The following is a 16,723-nucleotide window of genomic DNA, read 5'->3' on the forward strand; positions in this document are numbered from 1 at the left end:
TTTAATGAGTTAATAAGTGAAATTACGTTTTTATCTCTGTTTTCTTGTCCAAAACTAATTTTATAGGTTATTTGGCAGATTAATAGCTATGCTAATGTTCACTTTTAACTGCTAAAGACGTTACTTATTGTAGGCCATGATGAAAGTATTTACAGCCTGGCTTTGCAGTATTTGTAAAACCATTATACATCAATGAAGGCTTAATATGGATTGGCTACAACTGTGTGACTTTGAGTCTAGTTGGGCAGCTGTGTCAACTCAGCAGAGGTTGGCTTCCTGATACACAACTGCAAAAGTTGGAAGACTAAAAATCATTTCTGAAAGGTATCTCACCTAAACCTTTTCTATGAAGGCCCAGACATGCTTGTGTGGTGCTACTTTTTTTACCCAATCATTTCTGAAAGTCTCTCTCTTGATTTAACTCACTAAATATCTAAAAACTATCTTAAAGCCAAATTAAAGCTTAATACAGTATGATGACCTCAGCATCCTTTATATACCATGCTCTGAATGTCCAGAGGTTGTGGCATTTTGGAGGGCAGAGAAAACAGTCAACAGAGTAAAACAGAAATATTGTAGCAAATGACAAGAATGCCTCTTTCTCCCTTTTTATTTGTGATTTAAGCATTGGCTATTTGGCTCCATAGAGAGGAGAGATTTAAAGGACCATCACAAGGACAGGACCAGTCTGTTGCCATGGCTATCCTTACACAAGTACACTCCATTAGTTGGTCTGCACAATGGCAGTTTCATGTGAGGTGGAGGTGGGAGGGCTGGGTCTTGATCTCTGGTAGATGTCAGATGTCACAAGGCTTAATTGAAATATGCAATTTCAATCCCTTGTAGAGATTTCAGAGAACTGATTCACATTTCAAACTATGTTTTCAAGAAGATAAAATGATCTTATATTTCACCATTGAGCAGGCAAGTAGCTGAAGTCGCTAATAAGGTCAGTGGTTGGTATCAAATGGGCATTTCACTTCTCGTGACATTTTTTTTTGTTGCTAAATTTGACTCATGACTGATAAGACCCACTGCTGCAACTGATGCCAAACTGACTGCAGCTAACACTTACCCTTTTAACTCAAAAGTGATAAAATTGCCCTTGATCTTGTTTGACAACTACATATGTGATTTGGATCTTAGCCAAATAGGTTTTAAAGTGTTTGAGGTAATCCATGGTATGTATTGAGGAAAGGATTGCTGATACAAGGTGGTTAAATATTATGTGTTGTGTAACAGTGAGAAAAGCAGGCCCACAGACTGCACACTGGTCAGATGCTGGTTAGGGGAGGAGTACCCTTTATAAAAGTCTGGGAAACATTCAACTTGGTTCTCACAGATTGGTCATGATGGCAAAGCTGGGAATTTTGGTGGCTGTTGCTGTGTTTCTGGAGACGGTCTCTGCGGCCTCTGTAAGTGCATTTTATTTCTAGTGTGTCCATAGAGTGGAAGGTCACAGGTGTAACCCAAGTTCTCTGGGTGGAGAGGCTATCTCACCAGCTCCATACATACAGAATATTAATGGTGGAAAGATAGTCTAAAGTATCTAGAATTAAAAATACTATTATTTTGCACCCACAGACTTCCTATAATTCAGCTACTATCCTTAATCAAGAAAGGATAATTATTTGCTCATTTTTAGCCATCCATCACTTTGATAGATATAATATATTGGAACAAAAGTCTATATGTCTATGTCACAACATATTTGTAACCTATTAATGTGTTTAAAGTATAATTAGTAGTAAAGTGCTGCATGAATTACTGTACCCGATGACTTTTTCCAAGACATGCCAAATTAAAACTGAGAAATCCAACTTAAAATCTATGCACCAAATGTCATAAATGTAGTCCTACGTGCAAAGAATTACTTTAATGCAAAATGTTTCGCGGACTACCACATCAACTTAATCTCTTGTACTTATTTGCCTAATTTCTGTAGCTTGGGGTGGTGTACACAGAGGGAGGCATGGTGCAGGGGGAGAACATTCGTCTTGGGTTCCGCCGTCACATGGACGTCTTCAGGGGGATTCCCTTTGCGGACATTCCTGGACGGTTTGAGAAACCAAAGCGTCACCCTGGCTGGGACGGTGGGTAGAAATCATTAAATTACAGACCTATTGGATTTTACATTTAGACAAATAACAAAAAACTAATGATGCTTGTTGCTCAAGAATTCACCTAACAAAGATTAGTAAGTTCCTGTAGCAATAAAAGCCATAATTACCGGCAACCAATTCTGCCACATCTTCCCTTTTATTTGTATTGACAGAAAAGATTTTATGGTCGCTTCTTGTAGGCATCAGATAAAGGCAGAAACTTAAGAAAATGTACATAATTTATCTTGGCATTTTTCAAAAGTCCTGCTTATCAGGCTGAAGTTTATTGCCTGCCAATGTTTGTGATTCTCGTCAGGTGTTCTGGAGGCCACTAAGTATAGGAGGAGGTGCCTTCAGCTGAACCTTATCATGACTGACACCAGAGGCAGCGAGGACTGTCTTTATCTTAACATCTGGGTTCCTCATGGCCGCTCAGGTAAAGACTCGATGAAGCAGACAGTGTCATCCATATTAGATGCATACTACAAGAGACTCTAATTCTTTTTGTTCTTAGTATCCACTGGTCTGCCGGTCATGGTCTGGATCTATGGAGGAGGCTACCTGGTTGGAGGTTCGATGGGTGCTAACTTTCTGGACAACTATCTGTACAGTGGGCAGGAGATTGCAGACAGAGGAGATGTTATCGTGGTGACACTAGGATACCGTGTGGGAACTCTGGGTTTCCTGAGCACTGGAGATGCTAGCTTACCTGGTTGGTGCCAATTTATTTTCTTACAACAGCAACACAATTGTACAGAGCCAAGTAGAGGTGGGGAAAGGTTTTGGTAAATTGTTACATATAATTAGTAATTCCTGTTGTGAATTTAATTAATGTTATGTCCTAAGACATAAAAGCTACTTAAGGGCTCTATTTGTTTCTTGTCAGGAAACTATGGTCTGTGGGACCAGCAGGCTGCCATCGCCTGGGTGCACAGGAACATCCGATCATTCGGAGGAGACCCCGACAACCTCACCATCTTTGGAGAGTCTGCAGGTGGAGCTAGTGTCAGCTTCCAGGTGAGAAGCTTTTTCTCAATTTCTAGCTCATTGCATGCACTGCTCCATCACAGCAAAAACATCTGTAAGGTTGAATGAGGCATTGAAACAGATGATTGATATGAAATGAAATCAAATTAATTCTCATCTATAAATATGAGTCTAAATTAATTTCAAGAACACACTAAAATATTTCTTATTTTCTGTCTGTCTACCCAGACTCTCACTCCCCACAACAAAGGGTTGATCAAGAGAGCCATCTCCCAGAGTGGAGTCGCCCTTTGCCCATGGGGTGTCATTAGGAACCCCCGCAAGGTCGCTGAGCAGGTACATAACAGCTTCTTTGACATGTTTCACTTGTTCTGTTGAACGTTTGACGCTGTCGTTTTAGGAATAGTAAACTTTGAGCTGAGAAACAATTAAAGATGATCTGCATCTTCTTCCCAGGTTGCTCTGAAGGTCAACTGCCCCACCGATGACACTATGGTTGCCTGTTTAAAGATGACAGATCCTGTGCTCCTAACAATGGCTGGTACTATGAAACTGGCCAGCTCACCCGATGGTAAGGACTGCACTCCAAACAGCATTGTTTTTTTGACATTGTATCAGTGCTTCTTACCAGAGCAAAGCACAGTGAAGTATGCATCTATGGCTTGATTAGTAACCATGATCTTCTCCCCTTCGGGGAAGATTTAGACTACCAAAGGCTAGGTCTAACAGGGTGAATAATTATTTTATCTCTCAGGCCACCACACCGAATTCTCATGATGACTCAGCTCATGATGAGTTTCCCATGTAACTATTGTGTGACTTGAGGGTTTTTTAACCTTTGATAGTTGGATTGAATGGTAAAACTTAGCTCTGGGTTTTATGTTGTCACTTGATGCATACATGTTTCAAGCATTTTATTAGGCTTTATGTATGTTTTATGTTGGATGCACCTTAGTCTTGTGCTTAAGTCTCTGTGTATTCTATCTGGACTCAAGACAAATTTCCCCTAAGGGGATAATGAAGTTGAAAGTTGAAATGATGTGACATGAAGCAACGCAGCCAGCGTGTCTTGTCCTTAAGGGTCCTGACACACCAAACCGACCTCAAAGAGCTACTGAACTCACATTGCCTAATGTCTTCTAAAATTTGTACTTGAAGACACAGCAAAGACTACATCAAATAGCTCAATAGCCAGCTCTATGTGTGTAAATTCCACAACGCAAGTCAGTGGACATTGCTGTCTGCCACAGTGTCTTTTTTGAGACAACCACTGGGGGATGCCAAAGTTGCACATTTCAAATGCTCCACATTTTGTGGTGGCATTTTAATGGCCCAAATCCTGAGATTGACTGGTTCCTTTCATATTTAGAGTTTAGTGTTATATATTGAATGAAATTCAGAAAATAATCTTGCATGACCTTGTGTTCAAAGTCTGTAGGTTTCTTATTGCTACACTAGAAAGGGTTGGTCAGAGTGCCACCACAGTGATGGGTAAAACTGGGGGGATTGTGTGATCTTCCTTTGCATTATGCCTGGAAAAGCTCACCACTTGCATTTGAAATAGAAGTGTGTCCAGTTTACACCCTCCATGGGCCAACAGCACATACAGCAAATGGCAAATTAGAATGCTGGACATTTATAAAACATACAGTACTGATGTCTGATTGTATCTGCCTTTGTCAGCCCCCCTCGTACACAACCTGGTCCTGTCAGGTGTAATTGATGGGGACTTCCTGCCAGATGAACCTTACAACTTGTTCCACAATGCGGCTGAAATTGACTACATCGCTGGAGTCAACGACATGGATGGACACCTCTTTACTGGTTTAGACGTCCCTTCAATCAATTCCCCCCTGGTGGACACATCTGTGTGAGTTCAAGCCATTAGCCCGTAATAAGAAACATTGACAATTCTGTAACCGATCTAACCAAGGTAACATACCATACTTTTGTTTGAACTAGAAGCTATTAATATTTTGTGTAGAAGGAAGTTTTTTTAACAGACCTAATTTTCAAACCTTATCTTCCATATCTTAGTAAGGATGTGAAGAGGCTCCTGGCTTCATACACTAAAGAGAAGGGCCAGGCTGGTTTGGACAAGGCCTACTCCACATACACCTCAACATGGGGCGCAAATCCCAGCAGGGAAACCATTAAGAGAACAGTTGTGGAGATTGGATCAGACTACATCTTCATTGTCCCTACACAGGCTGCCCTTTACCTTCATGCTGCCAACGCCACGTGAGAACAAGATCTTTCTATGTCACTGTCAGTTTATTTATAAGTGCTTTTGTTCCTCATATTGCTTTACAATGTGAGGAATAAAAGAAGAGAATAACCTCTCTTAATTCTTAGTGGGGCCATTGGCTTGTGTCAATTTTAGTACCCTAAGAAAACAGGTTTTAAACCTGCTTGGGGGTAATTCATTGCAGTGAAAATTTGACTGTTTTTGCTTTTTTTTGTCAAAGTCAAAACCCCTCTTACTGTTCTATGGGTTGGATCTTTATTGATCTGTAGTGTGGCACATTGGCTGCATGTCTTTAAAAGCATCTGAAGTGTGGATGAAATTAAACTTAACTGTAAAACAGCAGAGTAAAGAAATCATAATGTACAATAGAAAAGTACAAGAATAAGAATAATAAAATTATTTTGTGTATCAATTTAACTCCATCAGCTTTAATTCTTTCATCATTGAATGACAGAATAATGCTGTAAAATTGAATGATCATTTTATTATATTTTTGCATGCTTTATTGCATAATTTAAATGCAGTTGTCTTATGCAATTAATTACTTTACAAACTGTTCAAATCAAATCAAATCAATTCATAAATTAACTGCTTCATTGCTAAAAACAGTATCATGCATCCAAAACGGTCTCTACTGTGCTGTATAACATAGTTATTACTTTACGTGTAGGAGCCAGGCATTAAAAGAACTTTCAGTATTTATGTTGTTTTTACCAGACTGCAATGGGCCCTAATTTTAAGATTTCAGTTTTTTGAGTGCCATTTCTTCCTTATCTTTTTGCAAGGCTGTTTCCCGCTTTTACTCATTCTTACACCCCTGTTCTCTTCTTGTCTCGTCAAAGAACTGGTCGCACCTATTCCTACTTATTCTCCCAGCCCAACCGTATGGGTGGCATTGGCAGACCCTACCCCAGCTGGATGGGAGCCGACCATGCGGATGACCTGCAGTACGTGTTTGGAAAGCCTTTCACCACACCACTGGCATACTGGCCTCGCCACCGTGATGTCTCTGGATACATGATCGCCTACTGGACCAACTTTGCCAGAACTGGGTATAATTCTGCAGACACTATAGGAACATCGCAGAAATCAATTCAACCTTAATCAGAAACTAGAAATAGAAAACAAAAACTACCTCAATTCAGTTGTCTGTTTTCTGTTTCATATCCACAGAGACCCAAACAAAGGGAACCTGAGAGTGCCAGTTACATGGCCTAAATTCACTAGCAATGGAAACCAATTCCTGGAGATCAATTCTAGTATGGACAAGAGCTATGTACAACAGAAGATGAGGATGCGCTATGTGCATTTCTGGACCAGCATCCTGCCCAGCCTTCCCACAGTGAGCTCAGAATAAAGACCACCTGTGTGCCTGCAGTATGGACCTGTAGATCTAAAGTATTACATCATTATTGGTTCATGAAAAATAAAGTGATGATGAATACTTACAATGTTTCCTTGGTTTTATTAAATCATACGTATCTTTATTGTGACTCTTTAAATTTACAATATATAGTACTAAACAAATGTACTTTAGTACTAAACAAATGTACTTTGTATGTATTGCATAAGTGTTGGGTTATTATTTAACAGATACTGCTGCTAAATTATATTTTTGCATTGAGCTAATTTAATGTACAAAAATCTGTGGTATTTTTGTACCATAAAATGTGTGGTAGAATTGAAATGTAAAACAAAATCACAACAGACAATAAAAAATGATATGGATGTATTTTATTAGCCTGATATTCAGATTGTACTGCCATTTTGTTATCATTCTATCTGTGTTAGCTAGCATACAGTTAGCCTAATATAAGTTTGTATAGCAACACAGCTGATTGTTTAAGGCAATTTGCATATTAAATGCAAGTTGACAAGGTAGAGGCGAAGGTTTCAGCAATGCAAATTAAGAGCTTCTCCATTGTTTCATTGTTACTCGTTTCAAACAAGGCCTTCAGAGGTTATTATCACTGCCAAGACATAGATACCATGCCAAAGAAACAAAAGAGAGGCTGTGTTAATGAACCTAAGACAAATAATTAAGACAATTGAAAGATTAAAATGGGAGATACCAGATGCCACACCTTTTTGCTTCAAAGAGGAAGAAAAAACAAACAAAACTTTGTGATATGACAGTGAATTGAACAGTTACTTTAATTAAGGAACTATTCAGCAGCCAATTGTTTTACTGTTGTTGTACTAATTGACTGTGATTGCAAAACAATAACTAATTCATCAATACATCATGGTTCCAAAAGTTGGAGTGACACATCCACGTGCAGTTTTATTCAATAAAACACACATAATTTTTCTGTCTAGATAACAATACATCTATGAATACCACAGACAGAGGTTTGCAATCTATTGTGTGTTTTGTGCTTGAAGTTGGTTGTGCATATTATTCAAAAAGGTCTGTGTGAGAGGTTTACTAAAAATGCAGCTTTTAATTGAAAACAACAACAGAAAAACACAGTAATACACATGCATCATCAAATACATCATAGATCAAAATGACAAAGAGTTCAAATTAGGTATGTCTCCATCATGTTTTTGTTTTTCTCCTATAGCACAGCCTAAATAAAATTAGTAAATCAATTTACATGTTTGACTCCTGAATAGCTCTGCATTAAATAGAACAAAATACTACATTTCAAATACCTTTCTCAACAGTAGCACTTTAGAGGTGTGGGGTTATTACAGAGTTTTATCTTATCTGTGTTGTTGGCTAATCTGTGAATCAGTCCACCTGTTTCTGTGAGTCGACAGCAGCTTTGCTTCATTTCCAGCTTTAAAAGGACTGCTGGGCTTTTGCTCCTCCATGTGTTAATGTATTTTCAGTATTTTTCAGTATTGCAATGTGTGACAATATTATTTTAGTGACATAAGAAATAAGGACTCAACAAGTAAACATTTTTACTCCTAATATCAAAGAAGAAAACAACAATAGTCTTGTAAAATGTTCAACTTCTTTGAAAATGTGCTTTATTGGGACATCTTATATTTGGGTGTTTGAGCTTAAAGTTTTATTGAAAAAAGATAACTTTCTTCATAAAGGATTTTAGTTCCCATCACAGAACATTGATAGGACAATCAGAAGAATTAGTTTTGGCTTCAAAATGTTAAAGTATGTAGACTCAACATTTTGTCGTCTGTCAGTAATTGGGGATGAAGTTATACAGTATATTGTCCACTCCATTTTGAATACATTTGTGGCTTGGCAAGGTTTACACCAGGCTGTTTCCCATAAAGTTCAGAGGTCACATCATGGTCAGTTGGACACAGGGTGACAGTATTGGTGTAAAGGTTGTATAATATGAGTAAACAGCTACGTTTACCATTTATTCTCTTGCAAGGGGTCTTGTGTATATAAGCACCCGGAGAGCCATTCGCTAGTTTGTGGACAGCCATGGAGAAGTTGAAGATTTTGTTTGCTGTTGTTCTGTCTCTGGGAACGGCCTCAGCAGCCTCTGTAAGTCTGCAGAATTTAATCTCATGTTTAATACGTGAATATGTGAATTAAAAGCATACAAGATCTGCACAGAGTGATAAATCTGCTCGTTGTGGCTTGAAAATGTTTGACTAATTTGGTGGTAAAAAGTGTCTTTCTTAACTGTCTGTGTTTGCGAATGATCAGATGGAAATTTAACAGCTGCTCAAACACACGTACATACAGTTTAACTTTCGCAGCAAGAGGAAAATTCTGTAACAATGTACTATTACATGTAATTTCTCAAAAGCACATTTTGTCAACAGTGACCATCCGCAATTTAATAGTTTATTCTCAACCAACTCTCTAGGTTCAAATTTTAATTCTTCAATATACAACATGCACATTCTGCTCTGTTATGTTAATATCTTTTAAAGATGTCATGATGTGTTAGTGCTGTGTCATTTACATTTTAGAATAGCTATCATTGGGATATACTGTCATTGAAGGCGAAAGCTCTCTTTTGACTGTTTACCTAGCTGGGTGTGGTGCACACAGAAGGTGGCGACGTTCGGGGACAAAATATCCCCCTTGGTCTTTTCCGCTCAGTGGATGTTTTCAAAGGAATTCCCTTTGCTGCCAAGCCTGGAACATTTGAGAAACCCAAACCTCATCCTGGCTGGGACGGTACATTCAAACTGACAAAGCAAAGCTGAAAATTTGAATGTATTATTTGCATAGCATAAATAGCTGCTCTGAAACATTAAGCATTTTCATTTTATGAATCAAAATCCCCAGGCATACTGAAGGCAACAAAGTTCGCCAAGAGATGTCTCCAGATCAGCATGCTCCAGACTTCAACTTTTGGTAGTGAAGACTGCCTCTACCTCAACATCTGGGTTCCTCATGGCCGACACGGTAGCATTTTTTGTATTACTACATGTTAATGTTAGAATTAATTGATACAGTAGATGTGGTTGCTCGTAAAATAAAATTGCTTCTCTTTTTCCTCCCAAGTGTCATCAAATCTCCCAGTGATGATTTGGTTTTATGGAGGAGGCTTCATGGTTGGAGGTTCTATGGGCCCAAATTTTCTCAACAACTATCTGTACAGTGGTCAGGAAATTGCAGACAAGGGCAATGTTATTGTGGTGTCAGTGGGCTATCGTGTGGGAACCCTGGGCTTCCTCAGCACAGGGGACTCTAGGTTACCTGGTGAGTGCATTAAAAGGAAATTGTCTGGAACTGGTGAAATCCTGTACATTTGCTCCTTTTTCCTAGGTGTCTACAGTGTGTTACACCATATTCGTTTACTGGAAAAAATGCACTTTTAACTCAGTATTTGCTCGTACGACAGGAAACTATGGTCTGTGGGACCAGCACGCTGCCATCGCCTGGGTGCACAGGAACATTCGCTCATTTGGAGGAGACCCCAACAACATCACCATCTTTGGAGAGTCTGCAGGTGGAGCTAGTGTCAGCTTCCAGGTGAGAAGCTCTCAGCAGAAATTTATTTTCAAAGTAAAATACACTAAGTTGACATGAAATCAGACCAAACATGGTACAACTTTCTGAGTAGACATAAGGGTTAATCAGTTGTCATAATGGCTTTATTAATGGTTAATAAAGTAACATTTGTTTTTTACATACCATTACACCCCCTTTTAAAGTATTCCTTATAATTCTTGCCTACACAACAACAAATATGCCTTTTACTGATTAATTACTGATTAGTTTAAGACCAGAAAACGGACATTTCATGTTCATATTTCCATTACTTAAGCAAAGCAAATTGTAAAATAAACATAAATATAAGTCACATTTCTTATACTACACAGACTCTCTCTCCCCACAACAAAGGGCTGTTCAAGAGAGCCATCTCTCAGAGTGGTGTTGCCTTCTGCCCCTGGGCTCTCAACAGGAACCCACGCAAGGTTGCACAGGAGGTATGTACTGCATCTCTGTCACTGTCAGATACCATAGAGATGTGTGCTGGTGTCACGAAAAAGTACCCACATAAGTCCCCAAGTGATTATAGAGATATGAATAGGTACAAATATACTGTAGATGGGTATTGGATTTAGACTTTTGATAATCAAAACATATGCTGATATACTGAATTATCACTATCTTGTATATATGAGTTACATATACATTATACAGTATATGCCACATAGACATTGACATGCAGTGAATGTCTTAACCATCAAATTTGCAGCTAAGTAAGTTGGTTAACTTGCTAGCAATGCAATTTATACCAAATAAATGCCCATAAAATTATTATTCTTCCCTGGAAAGTTTTCATGTTCAGGGTCTTTTTCTGTTGATCAGTGTCAAAAAAGCTACATTACATCTACTTTAATTCAATGTTGTAAAGCAATAAAATATGAAAAATTCCATGGGGTTTGAATATCTCTTATAGGCACTGTCAGTGCTTTAAGATTTGGCCTGCACCAAGATATCTGTGAAATCGTTATCAGTGAATTGATAATCGTCTATCACAGGATTTAGGCACACCATGCTTGTATTTTTGGCATAAAGCAGTGGTTTTAAAGCGAAATGATAAGTTAACATTAAGAACACAACTCTGGTTTTAAACCTGATTTCAATATACAATACTCAGTACTTATCTGTAGCAGCCTTTACTACCATCATTCACTGTTGTCAGTGGAGGCCAGGAGCAGTTTTTAGCACAATTAAGAGTTTGGCTATGATCAGTTTTATTTTCCTTCTCTTTGCATTCATCGATCTTAGAAGTGTCCCCTCAGCTCAACAGTTTAAAGCAGCTATAATCAATATTTTTTATACTGACAATGCATTACTTGACTACTCATATGTAAAATGGATTCTTTCATATTAATTCAGATTAAAGATTTATGCTGGTACATCACATAAAGAACGAATCCACAGGGAATTACCACCCAACTCTGCAGTTTCCCTCAGCTCTTCGGAGTGTTTTAGCTCATTTCAGATCATTGTTTTGGTTCAGTCTCACCACTATTGTCAGTGTAATTTGCCCAGCACAAAATAGACAAAGTTTGTGGTGAACGTAGTGGAGCATGTATTAGCTAAAGAGCCAGAGACCAAAACAGAGCTTAATGCAGAGCTAATACTGAACTTACATTTGACAGGTAGCCAGAAACAAAACTTAAAATGTTGCTTTGTATCTACTGGATGTGTAAATTGGCAGGCAAGTTCACCATAACAACTTTGTACGGTAATAATACAAAAATATTCTGTTCATAGCTTGTTTCTGCCAACCCAAGTGGCCAAAGACACCACTGAGCATGTGCGAAACATGGTTCTGTTTACAGAGCTTCGCTAGTTTGTTGTGTTAAATAACAAAACCTCGACTTTATACTGAAATTCTTTGAGAAATGTTAATGTAGTACAAAGAGGTTTATTCATGTACAACAATAGAGGTCTACAGCATAGAGGAATTACATATGTCAGGCTTTGGATACATGCATAATACTTGTAAGGATGAGTTCATTGTTGGTTTGGCTCTGCACATGAGATTTGTTGACAACAAGAAAAATATAGAAAATCACCAGCTTTATACTTTAAAGAAGCAAAATGCATGTTTTTTTTTAATAACATCATAAAAGTCTAGCTAAATGCAGCGAGAAGGCATCTTAAACATGGCTTGATTACCTACCATGTACTCAGGTTGCTGAGAAGGTCGGCTGCCCCACTGATGACAGAATGGTGGCCTGTCTGAAATCAACTGATGCTGGGACTCTCGCCATGGCTTCTCCCCCCATAACACAAGGCTCCCCAGACCGTGAGCATAATTTTCCTTCAATGGAGCAGTATGGATGGGATATTTGGCCAATCTACTTTATTTGCAATATTTATCAGGCAATGTTCACAAAAGAGCGTGCAAAAGATGATCATACCATTGTTGACAAAATGATTCCCTTAGTTAGGGAGCTAGCAAGCTACCAACATATTACAATGTGCATGCAATAAGATGACAGTTTATTAATTCTGTATCAATCATTCTCAGATCCAGCTGTGGAAAACCTTCTTCTGTCTCCTGTTGTTGATGGAGACTTCCTCCCTGATCAACCTGGCAACTTGTTCCACAACGCTGCTGAAATTGACTACCTTGCAGGGGCTAATGACATGGATGGGCACCTCTTCACATCACAGGACATTCCTTCTCTTGGTGACAAGAATCAAAAGACCCCCATGTAAGGGAGGCATTTTATTTTGTGGGCTCTTATAGCTTTTTTGCATAGTAATTTCACTAACAGAGCTCTCTACCTTATTTTCACTGCAGAGAAGATGTAAAGCGGCTTCTTGCTGCTTATACCAAAGAGAAGGGCCAAGCTGGTTTGGACATTGCCTTTGCTGAATACTCATCCAATTGGGGATCAACACCCAGCCAGGACACCATTAAGAGAACTGCTGTGGACATTGGGACTGACTACATATTCCTGGTTCCTATACAGACTGCCATTTACCTTCATGCTGCTAACGCCATGTCAGTTTTTGTGGTATTTTTTTTCCTCTAGAGGTTATACATAACAACAAAAGACATAAATACATAAATACAATAAAAGAGTTTTAATGAACAATTTTAATGAAACACAAATAAGCTTTTTGAAGAGCTATAAACCAAGATACATTTCTCTCTCAGTGCTGAGATACGGCCTTTAGTCTATGGACAATAGACGTGGGTGCTTCACTCAACATATTCTTTGAGCTTCTGTTATACAGAAGTACTCTTCAACCTTTGACAGCTCTAAATTATCTAATGCTGCACCTGATCTTGCACTCTCATGAAATTTACCCTTGAGATCATAATTTCGAAAATGTTTGAAAGAAATTAGGTTTGGTTTTCTTTTTTGACTTTGGAAGTTAAGGGCAAAGTTTGAGACTGGCATCACCAGTTTATTGCAATAGTAATGTGGGACAGATACAGTCTAAACACACTGTGATGGTCTTTAACAGGTCTGGCCGTACCTACTCCTACCAGCTGTCTGAGCCTAGTTTAATGGCTGGACCAGGCAAACCTTACCATGACTGGGTGGGAGCCGACCATGCTGATGACCTGCAGTATGTGTTCGGCAAACCCTTCACCACACCCAAGGCTTATGGGGACAGACACAGAGACCTGTCTGGCTACATGATTGCCTACTGGACTAACTTTGCTAGAACTGGGTAAAACACACTACGCATGCGTGTCATCATTGAAAAATTTTAACAGCTTGAAGATAATTTTATCACAACACATGGACAGAAGTGATTAAGATTAGATCAATTTTCTGCTTTGAGTCCTGGAAATACCAAACTGTTCTCTAATGGATGCTTTCTTATTTTCGCAGAGATCCCAACAAAGGAAACATGAAGGTGCCTGTGACCTGGCCTGAATTTACCAGCACTGGACACCAGTTCCTGAATATCAATGCTAAGATGAATGAGAGCTCCATTGAAAAAGAAATGAGGCTACGTTTTGTACGACTTTGGACCAGCACCCTTCCCAGCCTCCCATCTTATGGTGTCACAGATGCAGAGTGATGCATTTTGAGTTTTTAAAAAAGAGACTTAAAAGAGACAAATAAAAGTGTGTAACCTAAAATCGAATGAAAAACAGAGTTTCTGTGGTTGTGATAATAAAAATAAACATAGACAAAGTATTAAATAAGATGCAAAGACACATTAGAAAGCAGACATCTGCTATAAGGCTGCACAATCTTCTAAACATGTTTTAATAAAAACATTGGAACCTACATTCTAGCATTTTCTCAGGGTTATTTTCTCAGGCTTGACAAAGCTCCTCCAGAGCCACAACTTAGAGCCACAAGTTCTCAAATTCAGAAGTTCTTAAATTGGCCATCCAGTAATAAAAGAGGAAATCAGGCAAGGCCGGATCACCATTTGTCTTGCCTTTACAGATGCCATTTACTTATTCTGCGAGTTTTGTAGTCCCAAATAAAAGGTAGCATAATGGCCCAGTTTCTTAAAGAAATGTTTCAGGAGGAATATTGGTACATTTTGAAAGAGGTATAGTATTTGTGAGAGAAAGATCATTCTGATGGCATTAACCCTACCTAAAGGGGATATGGGTAATGATTTCCAAAACTGAATATTGGTGCTTAATTTGCAATCAAAGGAGTAAGTTTGCTCCTCATAAAGAAAAATACTTTCTAGTAAGTTTGATGCCCAAGTATGTGAATTTCTCCAGATTAGATTCAAATTCATTGATCAGTGCTAAAATATGGGGTATACTGGTGCAGAGTTTGGAAATGTTTAATAGAATCATCCATGAATAGTACATTTTATTTAAAGTGATTGTATTGTTATACCCTTGAATTTTTTCTGAATTTTTCAATTCTTATATGGCACATTCCTCCCATAGAAATCCAAACTGGTTCCAGATATACTCATCCACCCTCTTAGTCATTATACCTCCCATTCTATTAGGAAATGTTATTCCTCTGAACCTTATTACCTGTTGTGCTATCCACTATTATCAATATTGACTTTATGAGTGTGAGATCCCTGTTCATCAAACCATTTGTATGCCAAGCCTTAATAATAAACAAGAATCATGGTTTCATCCAGGTGACACATTACATGAAGCCACCCTTCTCAAGTATGGTGGCTTCCATGAACCACATTAACTGTTTATGGCCTGCCATAGAAAGAGGGAGTTTGCACCATTAGTCCATATCTGTCCTACACTTACAGTACCAAGGTACCAAGGTGTCCAAGCAGTCGCTTCCATGAAATGCACGTAGTCCATTTCCACTGATTGTGTTCATGTGTGTGTGTGAAGTCTGTAAGAAAACAAAGAATAACTTAAAAATTGTCCTTGTACACTAAATGTACTGTTGTGCTCCAGTAACAATAAAGCTGACATATTATCTCTGCATTCTCCAGAGCATTACTGAGACAAGACCACAAGAGGGCACATGCAGCACATGAGTGAGCACAAATCAGGTTGATTATACTGGTGGCCTACATTTTCACATTTACACCACATTAAACTAAAAAATAGTATAAATTCAATTAATGTAAAATATAAACTAATAGATATTATGCATACAAGGAACTGAGATAAGATAAGATAAGATAAGATAAGATGATATACTTTATTGTTGATGGATCATTTATTATTTTCTATGCCTCTCTAAGCACACACTTTCATATAGAAACTGAAGAGAATGCAGTTCTTTTCTCCCTATAACTTTCATAGTAGTCTGAACAAGTTTAATGGTCCTGAGAGGTTACTGTACCATGGCTGAATACTGTACCTGATTAAACTCTCTTGACTGATAAAACAAAAACTTGGTCTCTTGTCTACGCCATAGAATCACACTTTCTTAAGAAAGTACAGCCTCTGCTATAGCCCAGAGCAAAGGCTTTCAACATGGGCATGCCAGGTAAGAGACTTGATTAATGGAAGTAATCACCTGGTGGCACTCTGCTAATTATTCACTCTAAACATAGAAGCAGTATTTAGAAGATTTCAGTGTTGATGTTAAATAGTGCCCTTAATCATAGTGTCAATTATATATATTGATTGAAGAAGTGATTCATTTCCTCACCGATGAAAGACAGAATGATACATCTTATTGATCTAATCTCACCTCAGATCCATTTAGTAGTTGCTCTGGAGCTTTTGATCAAATGATCTTCATCAGCACATGGTTGTCATGGAAATGTAGGTTTTCACACTTTCATTTTTTTCTGAGAATTTTAAGTACACCTCATCAATGTTGGCTTTAAAGTCAATCCATCTGCTGATGAAGATAATGTAATGTGATTAAAGACTACAGAACAGCCTCTACTGAAGTTGTGTTTTCATTAATTAGATGCTTTCTCACTGTTGTGTTCGGCCTCTCTGGCCATCCCGGGTAAGGAGAGTGAGCATTACTTCTATAAGGTAAATTAAATTAGATTTTTTTTCCTCTGTAATGCTGGTGTGGTTATAAAAAAGTTGCATAC

General features: G+C 38.3%; 2 protein-coding genes across 2 annotated transcripts; both read left to right on the forward strand.

Annotated features, from left to right (window-relative positions):
• The first annotated feature begins 1,158 nt into the window (after positions 1-1,158).
• Positions 1,159-6,779, forward strand: cel.2 (carboxyl ester lipase, tandem duplicate 2). Its single transcript, XM_067574510.1, has 11 exons — positions 1,159-1,415; positions 1,946-2,093; positions 2,419-2,538; positions 2,617-2,814; positions 2,989-3,119; positions 3,318-3,425; positions 3,546-3,660; positions 4,773-4,959; positions 5,127-5,330; positions 6,180-6,389; positions 6,511-6,779. Exons 1-11 carry the CDS (start codon positions 1,350-1,352, stop codon positions 6,692-6,694), a joined length of 1,671 nt encoding a protein of 556 aa, XP_067430611.1. The 5' UTR covers positions 1,159-1,349; the 3' UTR covers positions 6,695-6,779.
• A 1,928-nt stretch (positions 6,780-8,707) lies between these two features.
• Positions 8,708-14,351, forward strand: LOC137170885 (bile salt-activated lipase-like). Its single transcript, XM_067574509.1, has 11 exons — positions 8,708-8,806; positions 9,304-9,451; positions 9,563-9,682; positions 9,782-9,979; positions 10,122-10,252; positions 10,603-10,710; positions 12,434-12,548; positions 12,774-12,960; positions 13,050-13,253; positions 13,724-13,933; positions 14,098-14,351. The coding sequence occupies exons 1-11, from the start codon at positions 8,744-8,746 to the stop codon at positions 14,288-14,290; spliced, it is 1,677 nt and encodes a 558-aa protein (XP_067430610.1). The 5' UTR covers positions 8,708-8,743; the 3' UTR covers positions 14,291-14,351.
• The last annotated feature ends 2,372 nt before the right edge of the window (positions 14,352-16,723 follow it).

The sequence above is a fragment of the Thunnus thynnus genome, chromosome 19 (genome assembly GCF_963924715.1).
Source record: "Thunnus thynnus chromosome 19, fThuThy2.1, whole genome shotgun sequence".
Lineage (NCBI taxonomy): Eukaryota > Metazoa > Chordata > Actinopteri > Scombriformes > Scombridae > Thunnus > Thunnus thynnus.